This window comes from Punica granatum, chromosome 5 (genome assembly GCF_007655135.1).
Source record: "Punica granatum isolate Tunisia-2019 chromosome 5, ASM765513v2, whole genome shotgun sequence".
In the NCBI taxonomy this organism is placed as follows: Eukaryota; Viridiplantae; Streptophyta; class Magnoliopsida; order Myrtales; family Lythraceae; genus Punica; species Punica granatum.
In genome coordinates, this window is record NC_045131.1 from 22,742,943 (window position 1) to 22,768,490 (window position 25,548).

At 39.1% G+C, this 25,548-nt stretch overlaps 1 protein-coding gene and 1 pseudogene across 2 annotated transcripts; both read left to right on the plus strand.

Annotated features, from left to right (window-relative positions):
• Positions 1-2,186: 2,186 nt before the first annotated feature.
• Positions 2,187-5,928, plus strand: LOC116209069 (annotated as a pseudogene).
• Positions 5,929-12,222: 6,294 nt separating this feature from the next.
• On the plus strand, positions 12,223-16,617 carry LOC116207128 (EH domain-containing protein 1-like). Of its 2 annotated transcripts, XM_031539990.1 has the most exons (17): positions 12,223-12,425; positions 12,503-12,582; positions 12,979-13,047; positions 13,127-13,184; positions 13,386-13,441; positions 13,526-13,562; positions 13,649-13,683; positions 13,842-13,907; positions 14,231-14,341; positions 14,451-14,553; positions 14,638-14,687; positions 14,849-14,977; positions 15,068-15,319; positions 15,424-15,503; positions 15,632-15,758; positions 15,876-16,019; positions 16,191-16,617. In XM_031539990.1, the coding sequence occupies exons 1-17, from the start codon at positions 12,341-12,343 to the stop codon at positions 16,374-16,376; spliced, it is 1,668 nt and encodes a 555-aa protein (XP_031395850.1). In that variant the 5' UTR covers positions 12,223-12,340; the 3' UTR covers positions 16,377-16,617. The 2 variants fall into 2 exon arrangements, with proteins under 2 accessions (XP_031395850.1, XP_031395851.1); XM_031539991.1 differs by lacking the exons at positions 12,223-12,425; positions 12,503-12,582 and adding an exon at positions 12,703-12,762.
• Positions 16,618-25,548: the final 8,931 nt, after the last annotated feature.

Consider the following 25,548-nt stretch of genomic DNA (forward strand, 5'->3'; position numbering starts at 1 on the left):
GGCGCGCGCATGCGTGCCCCGACGAGACGAAATTCGGGTGCGCACACCATGTATTGTTTTTTTCTTTTTCGTGAACAATATAGTACAATATAATATAATATAATAATTCTATTATTTAAGTAAGAGTTTTGTAACAATCTAGGAATTTGTAGAATGTTTGAAATGTCGAAAATAACATTTTATTTCAAAATAAAATAAAATTGAAAGGATGAAGGATAATATTGTATATTCAATATTGTTTTTATCTCTCTCCCAATCTCTTCCTATTTTGCTCTTTCATCTCTCAAACTCTTTCAATTTGATTTACACATTCCCACAGGTAATGCGGGTACCATCTAGTGTAATACGATTTAATATATAATTTATAATATCGTTAATCACTTAGAAGATGACAACCTTTGTATTCTTTTCTAAATATAGCACGACATTTAAAAAATAACAAATACACGACTTTTACATTTTTTTTTCTAAATATAGCACGATCTTTGGAGAGTAACACATAAATGCACGACCTTTATATTTTTTCCTTTATATAGCACGATTTTTAAAAAATAGCATAGAATGACACGACATTCAGGCACAATCTTCTTTTTTAACGTGTTGGAACCGTAGCTAAATCTGAAGGACGTGCCTTTCTGTGCTACTTTTTAAAGGTAGTGCTATATTTCGGAAAAAGTGGAAATATCGTACCTTTCTGTGCTGCTCTCCAAAGGTCGTGCTATATTGAAGAAAATATGCAAAGATCATGCCGTTCTGCGCTATTTTATAAAATTCTTACTATATTTAAGAAAAAATACAAATGTCGTGCTTTTTTGGGTGATTAATCCTTTATAATATAATTTATCTTTATTAGATTGCATAACGATCCGAATTTAGAAACAAAAATCCCACTTAGAAAATATCGATTAGGTGATCAGGTTGGTTAGGGTGTATCTCTCTCAGTCAACAGAATCAAAGTTCGTAACGATATTTCCACCGAAAAAAAAGTTCGTAACAATATAAATAGTAGTAAGAGGTCGTAGACGCTCTTCTTTGATCGCTACTACACTTCCACGAACAGACTGTCACTGGTCAGGTGCCATTATTCGATCCTCGAATCGAGGATGATGATGATGAGGACGAAAATAAATCTGATGTGTTTTTCCGGTATAAGTGTCTCGTAACATCGTTCCACTTGAAAAATTGTGGGTTGGACACTGGCAGAGCAATGGCCGAGGATGACAACCTCCTCGACTACCAAGCCATCATAGATGGAACCATCATCCTATTAAGTTTGTAATATTGTTTTTGCATGGTTCTTTGTTTACCTTGTCCAGGCTGTTTGAGTTCAATTGATCTTAGCTAAAATTAATTCCCTAAAAATGAAAGAGAGACATGATTACGCGTTGGATTTTCATCCATATGATTTGTTTGGGTCACTGATCCTATCATCGGCTGTTCACCGGAGTTGGATCTGCATTATGTCAACATCTTACTAACATCTTTTCTATATGTATGTACAGATTATATATGTGTAACTGAACATAAATGTTAATTATTTCCCCTTTTTTATTAAGAAGATAAATAGAATATAAAATGTGGTTAAGTAATTTTTTTGCTAAGTAATGTGGTTATGTAATGTTCCTTGGCTTGGATGAAGAGAGGCAAAAATAGTATGATTGCTATAATGGCAATTATGAAGAAGCATTGTAGCTATGCTGATGATCCTTAGCAGGATATATATATATATATGTAATATTTTGATAGATAATCCTTAGCAGGAAATATGAAATTAAATTATAAATAGCAGAGGTTGATAGTTAATAATCAAAAATCCAAATAACAAAATTTACCATTAATAATATAGTAAATTAAACTTAATTAAGCAACACACGGAAGAGATATGATGCTGAAATACAATACTCAACAGGTAGATCGAGGAAGTTTTTCAACGACTAAAATGCAGCAGAGACGGGTTGACAACTGCGGAAGCGGAGAAGAGGCTCGGAAGGTCTGGCAGGAATGAGTTGAAGGAGAAAAAGGCAAATCGTTTTTGCATCGTTCACGTTTGCTTTTCCTGCTTGATTTCTGGAAAGATAAAAGCTGATATTCTTACTTTGGACTACTCCTTTTTTTTTTTCCCCCAAAAAACAGGAAAACAAAGTACTGAAGTTTCTAGGATCACGTAGAATCCACTGTCCTGGGTCATGGAGCTTGCTGCTCTGGTGGCTATTGCCTTGACTAATGGAGGGGTAAGTTTTCTTCAACCCTTCCTCTGCATCCGAACGGAAAGTGGATGATCTATGATGATCAACTAATGAATGTATTTATGAATGAATGCAAAAGGGCAAACCACCAGATTGGCAAGACTTTGTTGGGATCATCATGTTGCTCCTCATCAACTCCACGATAAGCTTTATCGAGGAGAACAACGCTGGCAATGCTGCAGCTGCACTCATGGCAGGCCTGGCTCGGAAAGAGAAGGAAACTTGTAACTTACGAGTACTAATCACGAGGTCGTTGTTGTCTCAGGATGCATGCCGCTCACTGCATGTATTCTACGTGTACATCTGTAGGTCCTGAGAGATGGAAAGTGGTCTGAGCAGGAAGCTGCGATATTGGTCCCCGGAGATGTGATCAGCATCAAGTCGGAGATATTATCCCAGCAGATGCTTGGCTTTTGGAGGGAGATCCTCTCAAGGTCGATGAATCTTTTCTCACAAGAGAATCGCTCTAAGATACGTGGAGATCCGGTGCTCTCTGGCTCCCCATGCAAGCAAGGAGAAATTGATGTCGTGGCTGTAGCCGCTGGAGCTCAAACCCCATACGCCGAAACCGTTGGTCTTGTGGATAGTACCGAGAATACCAATTGCCATGCCTACCGAATTGGCAGTGACGATAGCCAATCGGGTCCCACCACCTTTCCCAGCACGGTGCCATCACTTAGCGCATGACAGCTATTGAGGAAATGGCAGGGATGGATGTCCTGCGGCAATAAGACCGGGACTCTTACTCTCAACAGGCTTAGTGAGGATAAGAACCTTATTGAAGTTAGTTTGTGCTTTTTACAATATTTCCTATTGACTGATACAAATCAAATTATTAACCAGACCAACTTGCTTGTTCGCCTGTCAGGTTTTTGCAAAGGATGTGGGCGATGCGGACACCATAATCTTGCTTGCTGGTAGGGCTGCTCGGGTGGACAACCAGGATTCTATTGATGCTTGTATTGTCGGAATGCTGGGCGACCCCAAGGAGGTCCTTATAAAATCTTTCATGAGTCGATCCCCTTCTGCGCTTGTAGTCTCATTTTCTTCTGGTTCTGATTTTGAAGTCCCATGCACTTGCAGGCGAGAGAAGGCATCACCGAGGTGTATTTCTTGCTCTTTAATCCTTTGGATAAGCCATAACATCCATCGACTCTGATGGCAATTGGCAGGCTAGCACAGGCGCCCTGGAACAAGTAATTATCCCTATTCCAGGCTATTATAGTGTTTTTCCCATTCATTTCAGTGTATAAATTTTCCCTTATGGAGAGAAAGAACTGTCTTTGAAATTTGTCACAGATAATTGAGCTCTGCAAGCTTCGAGCTGATGTGAAGAAAAGAATTCATGCCATCATCAATAGATTTGCAGAACGTGGTCTCCGTTCCTTAGCTATTGCTACACAAGTTACTAAGTACGTATCACCATTTAATTAGTCAATAACGGTAATATCCATTAACAACGTTCAGATTTGCATTCTAGGAAGTGCCAGAAAAGACCTAAGAAAATGAAGGAGGGCCGTGGAAGTTTGTCGGTCTCTTGCCTCTCTTCGATCCTCCAAGACACGACTGTGCAGAGACCATAAGGCGAGCTCTCAACCTTGGGGTCAATGTCAAGATGATCAACCAGCTTGCCATTGGTAAGGAAACTGCTAGGAGGTTGGGCATGGGCAATAATTTGTATCCATCTTCGAGCTTGTTTGGACAGCATAGGGACGAGTCTGCCTCTCTGTTGATTGAGAAGGCCGATGGTTTTGCTGCTGTCTTCCCTGGTAATACATAAATCCATTTCTTACAGTTAATGCGATTCTCCACTTTCGGCGATATCCGTACGAGAAAAACGCATTGGTTTTCTTGCAGAGCACAAGTACCAGATTGTGCAGAAGCTGCAGGAGAGGAAACACATGTGGAATGACTGACTGGTGATGGCGTTAACGATGCACCTGCCCTGAAGAAGGCAGATATCGGGATTGCTGTAGCAGACGCTACAGATGCTGCCCAGGAAGCGTCGGATATAGTGCTGATGGAGCTCGGGCTGAGTGTGATCATTAGCGCTGTTCTAACAAGCAGAGCTATCTTCCAGAGGATGAAGAACTACACCATATACGCCGTCTCCATAACAATCCGTATCGTTCTTGGTTTTCTAATTCTCGCTCTTGTGTGGAAATACTGTTTCTCTCCTTTCATGGTCCTCGTCATTTCCATACTGAATGACGGGACTATCATGACCATCTCGAACGTTAGAGTAAAGCCATCTCCTGGTCCAGACTCATGGAAGATTGGGGAGATCTTCGCCGCTGGAGTTATCCTTGGCACCTACTTGGCTATCATGACCATTCTTTTCTACCAACTTCTTCTCGGTAAGTCTGGAGAATATACAGCTATATCTGTTTCTAGTTTGGTAAAAATCACATCGTACAACAACATCAGCTGATTCTTATGATTATCTGCATCCCAGGATACATTTGGGGTGAGATCCATCGGAGAAAACCGGATGAGCTTACAACTGCTGTCTACCTCCAAGTAGGCATCGTGAGTCAGGTGCTAATCTTTGTAACTCGATCCCGAAGAAGGTCATACGTTGAGCGCCCTGGTCTCCTGCTTGTTGCCGCCTTTCTTGCAGCGCAGCTAGTAAGTGCAAATCCGATCTTTTACCTAGAAATTATAGTTTAGGAGAAACTGGCAATACTTATGCCGCGTTTGGTTTCATAGTAGGATTTTAAAATCAGATTCTGATTTTGAAAAAGAGTGGTATAAATGGGACCCATCGTTTGACTTTGTATGAATTATTTTGTTTTGTTGTGGAAAAAAGTGGTATAAATAGAGTCCACTTTTTGACTTTGTATGAGTTATTTTGTTTTGTTGTGGGTAAAATTATGTTAAAATTGTGATTTTAAAATTGCATCCACAAACTAAATAAGCACTTAGTACCTGTCAAATCCATATTTTGATTCAGATTGCGACTCTCTTGGCGGTTACGGAAACTGTGGATTTGCACAGATCCAGGGAATGGGCTGGGGATGGGCCGAAGTCATATGGCTGTACAGCATTATCACTTACATCCCTCTGGACTTCCTCAAGTTCTTCATCAGTTACGCGCTGAATGGTTGGGCCTGGAATAACCTTCTCCAGAACAATGTATGCTGGTTTGTGGCTCGTGATACAATCAGGGCTGACCTGATACTAAACTTGTGACACCGTAACTGCAGATCCCTTTCACAACCAGGAAGGACAACAGTAGGTGTGAGAGGGAGGCACAGTGTGCTCAGGGCGAGCGGTCTGTCCAGCTGGTTTCCCAAGGAACCGAAACCTCGCAACCATTAGATGAAGGAAGCCACAGCTACCAGGACTTGTCTGAGGTTGCAGAGCAGGCCAGGAAACGTGTTGAGATAGCAAGGTTCTTTTCTCGTTTAATTTGTTAACTGGATTAACTGCTATCCGCACATAAGGATCTCATCTCCCATTGATACTTATATTTCTCGTGATCATATATTGAGAGGTTGAGAGAGCTCCGTACGCTTAAGGTGCACATGGAGTTGGTGTTTAAACTAAAGGGGCTCGACCTTGACAACATCCAGCAGAACTACACCCTCTGACCAATGATCGATGATCCGTCAATAAACTGACAAAACTACATTTGATATAGATCAATATTATGTATGGAACCACCCACCGGAAAAAAATGTACGAAACCTATTTTTTTCGAACGTTATATTTTCCATATTAGATTCTCCGCAGGATTGTCATCCGTACTAGGATCCTATTTCAACTCTTATATCTAAGTTTTGAAGGAGCTCCAAATTTCTTAATTTTATCACATATAAAATCCAAAAAATATGTGTTATATTGAAATACAAAAAGGTGTCCTATAATAACTCGCAAAGTTACAGATTTACATAATCTATTCGGCAACCAAATACAAGCTTAGATACATGTTGCAGCCAAAGCTTTATACTTCGACTAAGAACTAGAAGTTAAACAAAAACAACGCAATTCCCCTTCTTGAACACAGATACAAAATTTAATTGGAACTGATAAATGAGGTAATCGAACCACCAGTAAGCACGGCACCCACCAAAAGAATTCGAGAAACATTTCTTTTTCTTTCTCTTCTACTAGTACTATATAATATTCTTGGAAAGTGTATGTGAAGTTGAATTTTCGCAGACATGACTTGAGATTTCTCGGAGAATTCAGCTCGCAGACACATATGATGTATAACATACATATATATCAGGATCTGTCGCACAAGCTTGGATATATAATTGGAAGAAGAGGAAGTAGAAATTATGGCCAACGTTCATCTTCTTCTCTTTTTCTTTTTTTTGTTTCCTTTGCTGTTTTATTCTTTTCATTATGTATTTTTTCAATTGTTTCTGTGAAAATGTAAGATAAAATTGTGCTTGGTTTTAGAGTTGATTTTGGTTTTAATTGGTTTGTAATGATTGTGTTGTTGAATTATGAGAAAAACTGTGAAAAAGTAATAAATAGTTGAGAGAAATTAATGATTGTGTTGTTGAATTATGAGAAAAACTGTGAACAAGTAATAAATAGTTGAGAGAAAATAATGATTGTGTTATTGAATTGTGAAAAAAGTAATGAATAGTTGAAATAATTTAGTATTAAAAATTGAATTGAACGGTTAAAAAAATTGAAAAAAAGGGAAAAATACAGTAATAATTGTGTTGTTGTGCTGAAAATAGGCGGAGTTAAGTGGAGTAGAGTTAAAATTAATTTGTAAAACTAAATGGATTAAGAAAAAAATAAAAGAGAATGATGGTACTTCTTCTTCCATTGCTTTCCTTTTTTTGGTGAAAGAACGTCGAAAGCTAAGCCAAGATTTTTGGACATGGTTAAATAGAAAAGTGATGATGTGTCATTAACATGGCATTCAAGGTCATAACTCCATTTAATGGAAAAATTGACAAAAGTATCAGAATAAAAAATCAATGCAAGATAAACGGATCAAAACGATAAAAAAAATTAATTAGAAAAGGACAAAAACAAAAAAGAAAGCAATTAGATTTAAACCTACTGGTAGGGGGTGTAAGTAAAAATCCAAAAACCCAAACCTAATCGAACCGAAAAAACCGAAACCTAATCGAACCGAAAAAACCGAAACCAAAAAACTGGAGAGTCCTTTTGGGTGGTTTGTAGGACTAAAAACCCACCCAGAAAACATCCTGAAACCACCGATGTAACCCGGCAATGCCCGTACCCGTCTGAATAATAAATATATATATATTTAAAATGCATATTTCCATTTAATTTTAATTCAAACCTCAAAAGCCGTTCTTTCATTTCCTTTTTGGACTTGTTATTTGCTATGTAGTTATTTATGGACTTAACAGTGTTTAAGAGTCTTAACACATACTCTCTTTGTTTTTTTGATCCCCGAGAAAAAACCACCCGGAAAAGAAACCACCGTAAAAACGAAGTTATGGGTGGCCTTTTCTTTTTTTGGCATCAAATGATTTTAGGGTGGTTTTTCCTTTTTTTCTTAGGAAAATGATCCAAACTAAATGGGAACTGAAAAATTTCCTTAAAAACCACCTGTGCTCACCTGTTTACACCCCTACCTATAGGACCAAAAGCATACTTTTCCGTATTTACAACTAGATAAACTTATGAGCTCTGGGCTGGGCTGCATCAGTAATAAAAGTAAGTTATGGGCCATGGTCCAATAATGGGAATGCCTGCCTAAGAATTTGGCTAGTGGGCGCTCTCAATTGAATTTGAGCTTGTCAATGTTCAATTCAGTCAGGATGCCTGGGGGTAATTTCCGTCCATACATAACATACTTGCGGCAAAATCGGGCATGCGCAAGAACACGATTTTAGGAATTTTGATGGTTAAGTTGAGATTTCATATAGTTGATTGGTCCTGTTCGGGGTGATTAATTAAGCGAGTCTCTATTGTAGTACCGGTATTCATCTCCCCAAGTAAAATACATAATCAAACCATCTTTAAGTATGCATGATAGTAAGTAGTAATACAACACTGCGCATCGGATATAGACAGACTCACTGGAACGAAAAGCACATCGTGCTGTCCATAGTGAACTGGGGAGACTGAAGCATATGATCCGTGACACTCTAACTTGAATAGTATTAGCCCGTGTTTGGCATAAATAGGGAGTTGGAATCGGTACATGTTTAGGACAAGGGAAATACACAACTCGTGTGAAAGCCATGTGAGCTATGAATACTCTGCCTTTTGTGGTTCTATAAAGTAAGCCCGGACTTAGAGCTCTTGGTTGCTCAATTCAACCCGGACAATATAATTAAGATACCCTCGACGCAAAAGGCTGATCTCCATCGGTCATAAGCCTCGCAGCAGACTTGAAGGATAAGAACTTGAATGTCCAAAGAAGAAATGCCATACGAACTGAATCAGAACCCAGTCGGATGCTTTTACTGCCGAACCGTTTAGCAAGAACTCATGGATATGAATAATTTGTAGTGTTAGTGTGGTTACCAATCTATGTATGTTGCCAAAGATGCATGTCAGCTTCAAAAGGCTGATCTGAGAATAAGAGAGGGAAAGATAGAGAGAAGTAGAGAGAAGAGAGATGCAGAGAAGAGAGAGAGACTCACGCTCCTTCTCACACGCATGCGCAAGCGCCAAACAAAGACAATAAGGTAAAAACACTTGGGCTGAACTGCTAAGGGGCTAGACCGCTAATGGGCTGTGACAGCTGCCCCGCCTCAAAAACATCCTTGTCCAGAAGGATTGAAGTCCGGAAATTGCTTCTGAATGAAGGACCAATCCTTCCATGCAGCTTCTTCAGGACTAAGGTTAGCCCAGTGGATCAAGACCTGACTGACTACTCATTTTACGAAGCTGGACAGAACGTCAATCGTGGTCTGACATCAAAGATACCGTTTGCATCCGTGGTTGGAGAAACCATGACAGGAATGTTGCGACTTCCGATCTTCTTGAGGAGAAAAACATGGAAGATCGGATGGATCTTTGAGTGGGCTGGTAATGCAAGTTTATAAGCAGTGCTCCCAATCCTTTCCACCATCTCATATGGACCATAGTACTTAGCAGCGAGCTTCAAGTCTCGGCGAAGTGATAGGGTGGTCTGGCGATAAGGTTGTAGTTTGAGAAACACCCAATCCCCCCACCTCGAAGACCCTCTCCGAACGTTGTTGATCAGCATAAAGCTTCATTCTTTCCTAGGTTCTCCTTAAGGACCTTCATCACTTCCTGGCTTTCTCTTAAAAGTTCCTCAACCTGTCCCACAATGGCTGATTCATAAACATCCATGGGAAGGTGGGGTGGTGGATAACCATAAAGGACTTCGAAAGAAGTCATCTTAAGGGACGAATGATAGTTAGAATTATACCACCACTCAGCCAAGCGTAACCATTTCTTCCACTGTTTTGGGTGAATGGATGTCATGCATCACAGATATGTCTCAAGGCATTGGTTGACTCGCTCGGTTTGCCCATCAGTCTGTGGGTGATGGGTGCTCTTAGCTTGAGTTGCACCCCGAGAATCTTAAAGAGCTCTTGCCATATAAGGCTCGTGAATATGCTGTCTCTGTCTGAGATGATACTGTGAGGCAGTCCATGGAGCTTCCCTACCTGATCAAGGAATGTTTGAGCTACTTGCTGTGCTGTAAAGGGATGAACCAGGGGAATGAAGTGTGCATACTTAGTGAGGCGATCCACCACGACAAGTATACAATTCTTGTTCTCGGACTTGGGCAGCCTTCCGATAAAATCCATGCCGATCTCTGTCCACGGCTTCTCGGGAATAGGAAGAGGTGACAAGAACCCCGGGTAAGGCACATGTTCAGACTTGTGCCTCTGAGCTTCTTTCTTGTTCAATTCTACCGAGGAGATTAATTGGTGTAATCACAACTCAGTTTATCAACTCTGTTCTCTCCTATAAATGTTTAACGTTAATGAGATTGAAGTCGAATTTGGGAGATGATTATAACAAGTAGAAACTTGCAGAAATGATCCTCAAAATTACAAAATATAATTACAAAATTTTTCTCAAAATTTGGCATACTAAATTCAAATTGCGGAAATGATAAGTTTGAAAAAAATAACATCTGTACTCCTTCTCTAGTATCTATACTATCTATACCACTATATAATAATAGAAACGTTTAGTGTTCTCCAACAGTTACAAAACATACGAAAAGTCTTAAATATTCCTTAATTTTAGTTAAAAAAATAAATTAGGAAACTATCAAGGGTACAATTGTTATTGTATTGTATTATTTTTTCCTCACCTTTTCTTTTCTTTTTGAGGACACGTGTTCTCCTTTGATGGTTTCTCTCTCTACTCTCTGCTCATGATTTGGTAAATACAATTATAATTATGTAATAGAGTTGCCATGCAATGCACGGGTCAAGAAAATTAAGTATATATACAATAGATAGATAGATAATAGATATGTCGTGCACCGCCTTCTGAAATGTTATGCTCCTATAGGATGGCAATGAAGTATTCCTTCGCATCAAGAGAAGCACTCAGCTGAGGAAGCTGATGAATGCGTACTGCAATCGGGAATCTGCGGATCTGAACTCCATTGCTTTATTGTTCGATGGGCTCCGTCTCCGAGGCGGGCAGACTCCAGATGAGACTGCTCAAGCATTCTTTGCTTCCATCTCTCTCTCTCTCGTCCAGCGTCTGCCCCTTCCTTATTATAAGTTTCTAATGTAACTCGATTGTTACAGTTAGAGATGGAGATGGAGATGAGATCGATGCTGTGCTTCACCAGACGGGAGGGGATAAGGCAAAATCTTGTCAGCTTTCTCCAATGCTTCATGTTAGGTATATATCTAGTACTTAGAAATATCGTCGTAAAGCTATAAGACTTTGAACATGTAATTGACGATTCATTTCCATTTAGCTCTTAATTGAACTCCGTCCCTGAGCTTAACAGTTAACGTACCTCAACAAAGGATGATTTCCCTCATGAACGGGCAGTGCTTTTGGGCTGATGGTTGCTCTCTTTCAATTGCATTCTTTGCTGCCCGAGCAAGGACTGCGATGACCCCTAATAGGAGAGGATTCCCTTGTGAATTGTGATACACAATTTACTCGATGATAATGACATACGTTGGTTCATTATTATAACGTTTCATACGACTGTAAGTATTTTACGAGTTTAAACGAAGATTCCTATGGGCAAAAGTCATTAGCCAACCACATACACATTTCCTGCTTTTCAGCAGGTTAGCTATATATCTAAACTCTGGCAGAGAGATGGAAACGTAGTTCCAAAAGATAACATCGAAATTAAGGTGATGTCCAGTTCTTCATAAAATCACCTATTGAGCCAAAAACTCCAATTTGTTGTTGCCATCAATGTCTGTCTTTCCATATGATTGTTTACTTTGAATTCTTGTTCATCCCTTAATTTTCCTGGAGCTGCCGACGTATACGGCAGGATTACTTATGGTCGTAAAATTAATTAAAAAATTAACGGGCCAGTCCGATCAAATATGGGCATGTGTTGAACCCTCGCATCCTTGATTGCTTGCCACAAAGGATCGATTGATCGACCATGAAAGCTTCTATTGCTTGCCCTTCACTTGACCGTGGAATCTCAGTGAGAACCCACTCTCCCGGCTCGAGTGCAACAGCCTCTGGTCATTTGCTATACCATCAACCACCTCCATTTTTAGCTAGGTTTTAAATATCCCCGTGGAGAACTAACCGAAGCAATTAAATTTTATCTTGGTTTTAATAATTTTTTAAAAAAATCCAATTAACCTACGCAATCATGGTTATTATTATTATTATTATTATTATTATTATTATTATTACTACTAATAATGTAAATAAGATACCTCGCACCAAATAGGGCAAAGTATCTTTCTCTTTTCTCCTCACGGCCTGTCTTCACACGCGGCAAGTAAATATTGGCTGTTTCCCAAAGAGTATTATTGGCTGTGTTTGTTTCCCTCCATTAGAGTCCATTCTAAATCTAATAATTCATGCGCAAGCAAAGCAAAGCGAGGGATTATTTCCTTCCTTCCCCGGGGAAACAAGAGCTCTCTCCCTCTCTCCTGCCGTCTGTCCATAAAATCGGAGAACCATATGCAGCAGAGTTCCTGGCTTTGGATTCCATGGAGTTGGCTCCCTTGTCTATTGCTTCCTGCTCCAAGGAGCTCCAGGTCACCTATCAGGAATGGTTCTGCTTCGCCGATTCAGGTGCAATCCAAAAGCATGGTGAATGTACCGAACTTTTTTTTTTTTCTTTGGTTTGAAATTATATTGGTTCGTATCAGATGGTGACGGACGTGTCACCGGAAACGATGCCTTGAAGTTCTTCACCAGGTCCAACTTGTCTCGGCAAGATCTCAAGCAGGTTGTTGTCACCTTTCTCTTATCCGGCATTTGTTGTCACGTCCTTTCTTTGTTTCCTTTCTTTTTTTTTTCCCCATTTCGTTAACATTTGTATAAATAAATCTATGTTATCCGAGTCTCCCAATGGCTAAGCCTGGTGTCAGGATTGATTGCAAGAATGCCTTGTTTTCGAGCAGACTCGGTAAATTGGATGATTGGATAGTTCCAGTTCAGGGTGCTAGCCTGCATGATTGCCCCCCATCTTTCAAAAATCACCACTTGACATACTTCTGTTCTGTTTCCTAGTTGTTATTCTTGTGCTTTGTTGCTGTATTTGACCGAACGCATTGGCATGCACAGTTACTGATGTATGAGCATGTTTGACATGATTCCGGTCCTCTCTCTTTCTCTGAATTAGGTGTGGGCAATCGCTGATAACAAAAGGCAGGGCTATCTCGGTTTTCCGGAATTTGTGACAGCAATGCAGGTTGTCCAAAGGAAACTTCTTCCTCCTTCAAAATGTTCAATCATGAATTTTCTTATCCACAGCTTCATTGAACTCGCAGGTGATTTCCTTGGCACAAGCTGGGCATCCAATCACACAGGATCTCTTGGATGCAAAAGGTACAACAGTGAGTTAAGAAAATTTTCTCTCTTTCCATTTGATGCTGCATTGAGTCGAAATGTTAACCCAAGCCCTAATTTTAAAAGTACCCTTCTATTATCATCTATGAACGCTGGATGGTTGGTTTTCTAGCACTTACTTCCACAGAATTATTTCCACATGTGGCATAATTGAAGTTTAGAATCTATTATTTGCTGCAGTTGATATGGAAAATTTGAAGCCACCTGCAATGGAAGGTTTGGAGGCAAAACTAGCAGTGAGTTGCATCCCAATCATGTTTTGCCAAAGCCTCTGCTTTGTATGTTGCATCCTCTGACTTGTACTTTCAATTCTTGACTAGAAAAAAAGGAACAAGTCAAAGACAAATCAGCATGACGGTAACGGCAAGAAGCTTCCACATCTTCCTGAATGCTTTGAATATATTTTGATCACTCAGTGAGTTCACTGGTTGGGAATTATGCAGGCGGTTCGTGGTTTTCTTCAAAATCTATCGAAAAGGTATATCTCTGTTCAAAGATTACGGCCTCAAATATCTTGGAAGCTAGTTTTCCATAATTTGCCTGTCCAGAGAGATTCATCTTGTCCTCAGCACTTGTGTGAATTGGAAAATTTGAAGTTCCAACAGAGCCTTGACCTGAATTTTGAACATTGAAAAGGATAAAGCGAAATCTTGGAGTATGAGCACCCAAAGTTCGAAGTTACAGCCTTTTCCAACTGCAAAGGTAACTTGGTGACACATAATCTTCAAATTCTTTGCGAAAGCAGAGATAGTGGTGACCGATTATTTGGAAAGTGCATCAGATGAGATTGCTTGGCTTGAGCGTTAGTTATCTAGTCATAGGACTATGCTTATTATGATATCTTTGAAATTAAAATTCACTTGCTTAATGTATCAAGGAACTTATTTTTATGTATTCCAGTATGAAATTGATGCTATAGAGTTGCATTCGCGTCATCTTTTATATATGGGGCTCTTTGTTTTCGTTTTTTTTCCTGGTGACATATGTGATATCATGAATATGAACTCATTTTTGAACATGCCCAGGGTTCATCATCAGTTACATCAGTTATGGATGGATTGAAGAGGCTCTATGTTAAGAAACTGAGGCCGTTAGAGGCTACTTATCACTTCAATGATTTTGTGTCCCCCTTTCTGGTAAGTAACTAAGAGTGCCGTTTTTCAGTCTCCAATTCAAAATATTTGTCCAACTGCTCTCATGTATATTATTTAGTAAAGTGCAATGTAACTTGTCATTTTATCGTAGACTTCAAGTGACTTTGATGCCAAGCCAATGGTAATGTTATTGGGTCAATACTCCACGGGGAAAACAACTTTCATACAACACATGCTTCGGAATAGCTATCCAGGCATGTCATGCTCTTACTTTCTTTCTTGATCTCGTATGTGAACAGGGTGTTTCATCTCTTCGATGTGTAATTTTCATTTTGCAGGAGCTCAAATTGGGCCTGAGCCCACAACAGACCGATTTGTTGTTGTTATGGTAGGAGCGGATCTTTCTCAAACATTTTCGAGTTCTTCCTCGTGAAACAAGCAGAGCTATTATTCCCATTGTTTTAAATGTTTGGACTCTTTTACAAAGTACTCCCCCTTGTGTAGTTTCTCAATCTGCAACTTAGCACCTAGTTGTGCTTTCTTATACAGTCGGGACCAGACGAGAGGAGTATTCCGGGGAACACTGTTGCAGTTCAAGCTGACACACCATTCGCTGGTCTAACAACCTTTGGGTCAGCATTCTTATCAAAATTTCAGTGCTCTCAAATGCCTCATCCTGTGAGTATGTCCACTTTATTGCAATTAATTAATGGAGAACGTTCTTCCATAGTCCCTGAACTGACCAATTATTGAAATACATGGTGCAAGCTACTGGAGCATGTCACGTTCGTTGATACTCCTGGGATACTTTCGGGGGAGAAGCAGAGGGACCAGAGGGCCTATGATTTTGCTGGTGTCACTTCATGGTTTGCTACAAAGTGCGACCTCATTTTACTTCTTTTCGATCCACACAAACTCGACATCAGTGATGAGTTCAGGCAGGTGATTTCATCTTTGCATGGTCATGATGACAAGATTCGCGTGGTTCTTAACAAAGCTCACCAAGTTGATACGCAGCAAGTAAGATTTTGGAAACATAGAAGTACTCTTTCTTGTGTTTCTACAAGTTGTCAATATTGAAGAATAGTAAATCCGGGTTGGTATTTACCGATTAAATTTCCCAGCTGATGAGGGTCTATGGAGCTCTAATGTGGTCACTCGGGAAAGTCTTGAATACTCCTGAAGTTACACGGGTTTATATCGGGTATAGCTCCTTTTCCTACATGTCCTGCATTCAAGTGGATGTTCGGATCACTTTCCTTTGCTACTATCGAGCTTGTGACAGCAATAGACAATGCACTTACCATTATTATCTTAATTTTGCCATGCCAGGTCTTTCAATAACAGAACAGAGAGCGAAGTAGCTGCTGGGCCCTTAGGGCAAGAACTGTTCAAGAAAGAACAGGAGGACCTTCTCGCTGATCTTAACGATATCCCGAAGAAGTCCAGCGACCATAAAGTAAATCGATAGTCTTCACAAACATTATTTTACTGGCTGATTCATCTTAAGTAACAATTTAGATTCTTCTGGGAGCTAGCCCGTGAATGACTTTATTTCTCCTTTTGTTTCTGGCAGATCAATGAATTCGTGAAGCGTGCTCGAGCTGCAAAGATTCATGCTCACATAATAAGCCATCTAAAGAAGGAGATGCCTGCAATGATGGGCAAGTCTAAGGCTCAAAAGAAACTGATTGAGAATCTCGGAGACGAGTTCGTAAAGGTTATGAATTCTCTCCCTTCAATCTCTTTTGCGTTTGTGAATTCCGATACTGAGTTTGTATTAGCCATGTCACAACGGATTGAATCTGTTAAACCGTACGCTGAAACCGTGAATACACATTTAGGGATGTACTTAACTATTTTTGCTGCAACATGGGCCTAACTTAAGCAGGTGCAGAATGAGTTCCACTTACCTCCAGGGGACTTCCCGGATGTGGATCACTTTAGGAATGTACTAAGCGGCCACAACCTTGACAAGTTTGAGAAGTTGAACCGTAAGATGATACAGGTGGTGGACGACATGTTGGCTCACGATATCCCCGAGCTCCTAAAATATTTCAGGAACCCATTCGGTTAATCATTTCCCGTAATCGTCTTGTTCCAGGAGGGTGAGCTCAGGTTTCAGCAGGATAATAATTGACATGTATAAATTCATCTATCGTTCGTACCGATAATCATTATATATTATAATATTTATCATCCTATATATATACTTAGTATTGGTATAGTATTTATTTGTATGTTGCGTTTTACATTACACTCTTCATAGACTGAGAATCACACATGAAAAGTCTTTAAAAATGGAGGCTAATGTAGGCTCGTGGGTTGGTTCAAACGGTTCAACGCTTGTTCCGCTTAAATAAGGTCTCTAGTTCAAGCTCTTGTGAATGAAGAAAATTCACGCTGGAAAAGCTTACTACTTAGTGGGCCGATTGTGTTTGACTGGATTAGTTGAGGTCCAATTGGGCTTTCGGACATTGGGATTCGCAAGAAAAGAGAAGGCAGGCTCGGCCCGGCCCAGTATGTGACAATAATTCTACATGGGCTCGGTTAATGAACTTGGATGGGAAGCTGATTGGGCTCGGTTAATGCCTTTGCGGACACACGTAATCAAAAGTAATTGCATTTTGAAATCGTACATGTCCTTAGGCAATATATAAAGCATAAATCTTTATAATCTTATGGATTGTCTTTTTAAGATATTAATTTATATTTAATGCAATATGTTATTATTGTGTAAATTATATATTTAATCCCGTTCTACACATGATATTCTTTTTATTTGGGTAAGTATTCATTTTTTTTTCTTTCTGCACTTTTTTCTCGGTGCTATTCTTTCTGCACTTTTAGGATATTTACTTATCGTGTAATTAGTTACACTAATGACTCATAAAAAATAAAAAGGCGTAGACTTAAACCTGCGCCACAAGTGAAAATAAATTTAATAATTTTTCCTATAAATATTTGTATTTTATTTCATTAATTTTGACATGAATTTATGAAGCTACATGCACCTGCACCATCCGAGTTATTAAATAATATTGCTTTTTATGCTTACAAAAATATTATGGAAGTTCTGAAAACAAATTATTATTTAAGGTGATATAAACTTAACTCTTGAAAAGAAAGTATTAATTTTCATGAAAAAGAAAAGAAAAGAAAGTATATTAAGAGTTAATGATTTGACTAGGGGCCAGCCCGCGCTTCTAGTATCCCCTTGCCGAACAAGTTAACCAGTAAAGCTACTTGTCGGTTTGTAAGCTCGTGATACAATCAGAACTGAATTATTAGGCCCGTTTGATTTGTAAACTTGATTTTAGAATTATAATTTTGATTTTAACTCAACACACTACACAACAAAAATACACATTTTCCAAGTCAAATTTATAATATCATCTTATTTGTCATTTTTCACAATCAAAATCAAAATCAAAATCAAACTTACTTTAACTCTAAAATCAAACGCACCATAATAAACTTGCGACACTGTAACTGCATATCGCTTTCATGACCAGAGAGGACGTACGGGAGGAGGGAGAGGGAGGCGCAGTGGGCTCGGAACGGCGCCACGGTCGGTCTAGGGCCGAGATTGCAAGGTTCTTTTCCCGTTTCATTCGTTAACTACATTTTTAACACGATTCAATACACATGTCCTTCCGTAAGGATATCATCTCTAGCCATCCTTATTTCTCTTGGTCATGTGTATTGACAGGTTGAGAGAGCTCCGCACACTAAAGGCGCTCATCGAGTCCGTGGTTAAACGGGGCTCGAAATCCACAACATCCAGCAAAACTACACTGTCGTCTGATAAATGACCGTTCGATGACCTGTCAATAAGCTAATCAAAAATTTTTTAGGGCTTATTTTAGCATACATAGTTCTGTTTTCCTTTATTTGGGAGATCCGGTTCTAAGACTAATATTTACCAGATAGGAGGAATTATGCCTTGGAACGAATCACTTCTGTCTAATCTCATCCCTAATAGGATCCAGTTACTTTTTAACTGTCTCATCTCTTGAAGCTCTAAAGCAGCTTATTTGTAAGCTTATTTCATAAGTGGCCGGCAGTCTTTCTTACTATGTTGAGCAACTGCTAGCCGTCCATATGCGGCGGTCCTTGTCAGTGTAAAAATTGTTCTTCACAACTTTATTCTATGCCATCACACTACCATTATTTTATGCCATCTTTAATTATAATAAAATTTACACATATGGAACACGTCTTCCTAAAAATGCAAAATTCTGCGCATCCCAAAATATATAAAAGTAGTTCGTGAATAAGTATTGGTACAATTTCACAAATCTTTACTAAACCAATCAATCAAACCCACTAAAACCAAGATCTCGCGTTGTTATGGATATGGGGATCAACTTTCTCAATAATTTCAATATAAAATAAACAGATAAAGCTTTGAACTCTCAAAACACCAAATCAATCCAAAAGAAGTTTAGCTAATCAAAATAAACCCATTGGTTTTAAATGAACACATAAAGACTAGACCCGTTTGGTTTCGCAATCAAATTGTTAAAATTTAACTCTACTCACTACACAATAAAAATCAACAACACAATTATTACATTTTCTTCAATATTTTTAACTATTCAATTCAATTTTTAATACTAAATTCTCTCAACTATCTATTACTTTTTCCACAATTCAACAATACAGTCATTAGTTTTTCTCAACTATTCATTATTTTTTCACACTTTTTCTCATAATTTAACAACACAATCATTACAATCCAATTAAAATCAAAACTCAACTCTATTTAACTCTAAAACCAAACACACCATTAAATGTCTCATTTGGTAGACGGGAATGAAATGGAATGCTCATTTCTTTATTTCATGTCATTTTTCTTATATAGTGTCACTTTTGTTAGTTGGAAATGACATTCCCTCATTATCATATTTTTCATTCATTTTGATGGAATGAGCATTTCCTTAAAAAAGAAAGGGAATGGTAATATCCTCATTTCATGGTATTTATTGTGAAGTATAATAGACTTCCTTTAAATATATATATATATATATATATTTAAGAATATATATATATATAGTATGATATTTTAGTAGATAAGTTCAATATATTATAATTATATTCCTTCATTTTATAATGATTATTAAAGAGAATCATAAATTTTCACTAAATATAATTACATTCCCTATATAAGATCCATTCTATTCTATTCATGCGTACCAAAATGGGACCTAAGGATTTTAGATGGGAGAAAGAGCATCTTATAGTTATATTGATAGGAAAGGGTTTATTGAGAAAGATGGCACTAAAGTATTGGGATATCAAGGTTCCCCATTTCTTCTCACATGATTTTTTTTCCTCGGTGAATTCAGCATATGATTTTTGTGTATCATGTTGGGGAGTAAGCCTTGTCTATATCTGATGATGCAAAAAAAAAAAAGAACAATTTTTTTCATATTTATATGTCATTTGGAACATTGAACTTGAAAAAATATCACTTATATCGAGAAGTTCTTTAAAAAATCGAGAAATCTTTTAATTTTTTAAAACAATAATAATTATATATTTTATTACACCCAAATAATATGGACGGATAATTAAAATACGTCGAACATGACTCAAACAAAATATAATAAAATTCATTGAACTGAACTTGAAAGGTCAATTCAACGTGGAGCTGAGGGTCATCAAATGAATTAATCCGAATAAGTAACGACATTTTTCTTGGAGTTGAGGGTTCTCAAATAGAGCTCTCGCATTCCATGCTTCAGTTTTTATATATTATATTGATTGTAATAATTTATTTTGATTCCATGATACAACAGATTGTATCATAGATCTTTCCTCTTTTAAATATTTATGCAGGATGTCAATGTCCATTTGAAAATTTACCGGAATTATTTTATCAAAATACGTCGTAACTGTTTTTTGGATGTTGCTACGGGGGCGTCTTTGTAATTTAACCTTATATTTTAAACTTCAAAAGCATGTGAGTTTAACTAGATGTTCTACATTTAATAGAATAATTTTTTGCTGATTATAAACCAGAAACATAGGTATAAAAAGGAATAAATAAGAGAGGGAAAATCAGAAGTACGGAACTTCGACTAATGAGAATCGAATTTAAAATCTTTTGATCTTAGATCGAGGACAATGCCATTGCAACAAATCTCCTTGTTCTCTAGATGCTATCATGTACATGATAACGAACTTCTAAATGGTAAGATAATCATTTTAATTTGACAAGATAAGAATATTGTCTAGGTACAAAATTTACGTCTTTTGCGATTTCCTCTTTCTCGGTGGCAATGATGGCTTCACTTTACAGGAAAAAATTTGCATGAAGATATGTTTGGGAATGATATATAAAAATTTTCCAATGTGGGAATTTGAATGACCCGTGAGGGATCCCCACTATGATTCGATCCATCCTCTTCCGGCCGATATTCTTATACATAAAGTGGTACGTACAGTTGCACTAGTGCATTTCAGGGTAGACCATAGGGGTTTATTCATCATAAAAAAAAGGGGATAACCATAGGGGAAAAGCAAATGCTTTTAGCACTTTGGACGATTTCATCAAACCTTAGTATTTGCCCCTTTTGACAAGTCGTAGTCACGTTTTTAATTTCGGTAATCAAAAGGATAGGATTTTATGGTATCCTACCATTAGTGATTATAATAGTTCATGCAATTGCAATCATGATCCTCATGCCTCAATTTCAAAAGCATCTTAACAGTACTTTATGGTGCGTTTGATTTCAGAGTTAAAGTAACTTTAATTTTGATTGTGGAAAATGACAAATAATTATGTAGTGTGTTGAGTTAAAGTTAAAGTTAAAATTTTTGACTTGAGAAATGTGTATTTTTATTGTGTAGTATGTTGAGTTAAAGTTAAAATTTTTATAATTTTAACTGCGAAAACGAAACTTCATAAAAACCAAACAAGAGATTGGCTCGTACGATAAAGACGTTTACTCTCATCATTGAAGTCTCCAATAACAATCACAATCTTATTGGAAGATCCTCCGTAGAAGTTTCAATGAATATAAGGCTAGCTGGGAAAGATTATGATGAGCTCAATAGCCCACAGCACTGTGCTGTAATACACCGCGACATATATATATATATATAACAAATAGTTATCCTAAAATTTGATTCCTCTTATTAATCAAGAGATTTGAAATTGAATACTCAAAGTGAAACTACTCGTGCCACTTTATTTATTATTAAAATTTATATTTTTTTATACTAAATCCATGGGCCTCTCCTATAACGAGAAAAAAATTGCTTCCCCCTCTTCTATTAAATAAATTTATGACTAATTTTTCCATATAAGAAAGATCCATACGTCTTTTGCAAGAAAATCATAAATAAATAAGTATAAATCGTCCCACAATAATAATCATACTTAAAACATATAGATTATCAGGTGAGGTATTTCTTACTGCATTATTAGACCTAATATAATGAAATGAAAATTCCAATAGTTAATAATGGGACACGGTTTGTTCCATCACGAACCTCTTGGTTACTAGAATAGGGCGTGATCCATTGCGCCGTGTCCTCTTTGATTCTACAGCTCTTCTTTTTTTTTGAACTATAGTTTTTTTTTTATTAGTTACAAGAAAAGTTCATTCATCTAGTACCTGATAAGGAAACATATAAGACAAATAAACAGATAAGAAAGTCTACATAAAAGACAAATAAACGGATAAGAAAATCTTACTCATAAGAATCGAATCAATAATAGGATAGTTAAACTCTTTTCGAAAAGGGGGCTTTTATGTAATGACATAAGGCTCCGACTTGAAACCTAGGAGTCATGGGTTCGATTATCACCAGTGGGATATGCGTACCCTTATAATTCACTTTATTTTTGTTAGGGATCGGGTTTTGGGTCTGATCATTGATGGGCCATGAGGGCCTCTAATGCCCACGAAGGGGCAAAGCTTCGTTGGGCTTAAGAAGGCCCGGCGAAAAACGCGGCTTGCTTGGGTCAGTGTGAAGTCTGAGTATCTTTCCTGGTTTAAGAAGATACAATATCCATAAGATATATCGAGAGTCCTATTGAATAAGGTAACGAATGTCTTTCTAATCATGTACAATTATCAAGGTACGCCCATTGTCTATGAGGGATGTATTATTGCTCTCGTAAATACCCTGGTTGACTTGAGCGTCGAAGAGGGAAATCGGATCACCACCTCGATTTTTCCCTTTTTTAGGTTGTTCGGGAGCACAAGGATCGCATGTGGATTCAACTCGAATCACAGTTCCATAACATTGGTACCGTCTGTAGGAATCGTGCAAAAAGTTTAGGCTTTTGCCAGTTCTTGTTCGTGTTTGGATACTTCAAAGCTGCAAGGATGGTTGCGACGAGAAGTTGGGCAAATTCGAGGGTGAACCCTGGAGATAGCAAGGCCGATCAGTCGTTGAAATCACCCTCGAAATGATGTGCAACTCCCTAGGACTGCTCCAGGCGCGGTCGGTGATGTCCCACCTCCTCAAATCCATGATTAGGATGATCGGCTGATCAATAGCCTTCCTAAAGCTCATGGGGTGGAAGTCCGCGCCATGATCAAGCGTTTAGAGGATGCTTGGACCAAGATGATCATGGATGAGATGAGAGGATTAGAGCAAGGCGCTCCTAATCGTCCTATAGGCTCGGTCAGCTCGGAGTACTCGAAGTCTCCTGAGAGATAGAAGAAGGTGTTGAAGGGGAAGAGTGCTTCCCAGCCTGCAGAGCTACTCTCGGCCATGGTGACACCACCGACCCTGCTAACACTAGAGGTGGTCAACAAGATGATCGAGGAATGCTTTGCCGAGATGAAGAGGAAGAAGGTGGGGGTCTTCGTGTTGAACTCCAATGTCGTCCTCCCTCCGTTCGTAGAGATACAGTATACTCAGCTGTTGCCCAGATTCTCTTTTCCACAGATCATTGTGTATGATGGTACAACGGATCCTCAGGACTATGTCTGGAGGCATGTTACGTCCCTACTAGGGAGAACAACGGATGAAAATGTCAAGTGCCTCTTGTTCCCGGCCACATTGACTGGGGGTACCGCGGAGTGGTTCAGCTTGCTCCCTACTGGCTCCATCAAAAGTTTCAAGCAGTTGTTGGATACGTTTGTGTAGAGGTTCATAGGAACGTAGAGGATTAGGAAGGGCATGAACTACTTGTTTGGAATGGAGTAGCAGGATGGAGAGACACTTCGTGCTTAGTACTACAGGTATTTCGGAGTCGTTACGGAGGTACATGAAGTTACTCCGCGTGATACGATGTCCGCATTCTAGAGAGGTCTAAAGAATGTAGACCTAAATAAGGACCTCATAATTACACCAGCGATGGTACTTGCTGATCTGGTGGCAAGGGCTAAAAGGTTTATCACATTGGAGGAAGAATTAACGCCAGATAAAAAAGGTGAAGGAAAAGGTCGGGGAGAAGCGAAAGGAACTGTCCAAAGAAGAGCGGAGACAGGGTCTGTCGGGAGATCTGTTCACCCCCAAATGGCTCCACTATCCCTAGTGCTGAACGAGATACAGAGGTTGGGCCTGTTGAAGGTGCCTCCGCCTTCCAAGAAAGGAGAGATCTTTGGAAAGGACATGTCCAAATTTTGCGCCTACCACAGGGCTCACAGCCATGCAATGGACAGATGCAGGGAGCTTGGTCAAGAGATGGAGAAGCTCATCCAGCAAGGGACCTTAAGGGCTTTGTGCAGGGCAGGGGGTACGAGAGGAGTCCACTGCAAAGGGCATCTCCTAGAAGGTTCTCTCCTATAGAGCACGAATGTTCGGATAGAAGAGTTGAGAGGTTGAGGGGGCAATATCGTTCCTATCATCGGGAAGAGTAGCAGGGGGATAAGAGTGACAGAGAGCGAAGTGTTAAGTGCAAGGGCACTCGTCGCGGCCGGGTAATCAATGTGATTGTTGGAGGGTGGGCCTTGGGTGGATCCTCCAACAACACTAGAAAGGCCTACCCCAGGCAAGGCATGTCTGTCGACATCACGAGGAAGCGTGCCTGGTCGGGGGAGAGTGAGGAGGCATAGCTCACATTTACGGAGCGCGACGCGGAGCATGTTCAGTACCCACATGACGATGCATTGGTCAGTACCACTCATATTGGCTCGTTTAATGTGAAAAGGATTCTGATCAACACTGGAAGCTCGGCTCACATCCTATTCCACAAGGCCTTTGTCTAGATGAAACTCTCGCATGAAAAGTTAAGACAAATGAACTCTCCCCTTGTTAGCTTTACTGGAAGCATAGCTGACCCTATAAGGGTGATTGATCTGCCTGTAGCATTTGGGAAGGAGTCTCATAGGGTGGATAGGATGGTTAGCATTTTAGTAGTGAACTTGCCCTCTACCTATAACACCATTATTGGGAGGTCGACGCTGAACGCCAAAGGGTCGTACCCTCCCCATTTCATCTGAAACTGAAGTTCCATACAAGTAATAGTATGAGGGAGATATGTGGAGATTAAGTCGCTATGCGGAATTGCTATGTGAACTCCCTAAAAAGGAGGCAAAAGGCGGAGGAAACCATAATGTTAGACTCTGATCTGTGCGAAGAGGCCGGAAGTCTTGCACCAGTGGAGGAGTTAGAAGACTTGTTGGTGAATGCTAAGGGCAAGAAGTTGAAGGTGGGGTCCTTGCTTTCCCTAGAAGCCAAGGGAGAGATAGCAGACTTCTTACAACAGAACCTGGAGAGGAAACGGCTAGTGGAGGTGCCATGGTGACCACAGAACCAAACCGGGATCCTTCTCAAAGTCTTCGACTGCATCTTCTACTCGAGCACCCAGCCAAAGAGGGGCGAGCTGTCAGCACCTTGTTTTGGTCTACTGGCGCTTGGGGACCAAAGAGGAGGACCCGACTACATTCTTCATTTATAGAGAAAGTCATACCCGACTAGTGCTTGATACACTCACTGCTTTTGAAAATCAGGTATTTATTTAATTTAACTCTAATTTTATATTTTCAGAAAAAACTATGCTGGACGTGTTCGGACTTTACTTGCTTCAAGTTCGATTTCAAATTCCAAAACAAAACTCGAGGTTGAAATTTTTTTTTTCTGCATAATATTGATTCTCAATTTTTTTTTCTGAATGTAATGGTAATTTCGAATTATTTTTCAGATATCCGATTGCAAAGACGAGAATTTCAGGCCTAACGTGCATCAATTTCGATTTTTCAAATTTCGAGACAATACTCGAGATTGGAAAATATTTTTCCGCATAATGTCGATCATTGAATTTTTCTGAACACAACGGT

Coding starts and splice junctions, on each gene's coding strand:
- LOC116207128 (XM_031539990.1), top strand. CDS start 12,341: ATGGAGTTGGCTCCCTTGTCTATTGCTTCCTGCTCCAAGGAGCTCCAG. Junction 12,426..12,502: donor GTTCTGCTTCGCCGATTCAG/GTGCAATCCAAA, acceptor GGTTCGTATCAG/ATGGTGACGGACGTGTCACC. Junction 15,320..15,423: donor ACCAAGTTGATACGCAGCAA/GTAAGATTTTGG, acceptor TAAATTTCCCAG/CTGATGAGGGTCTATGGAGC.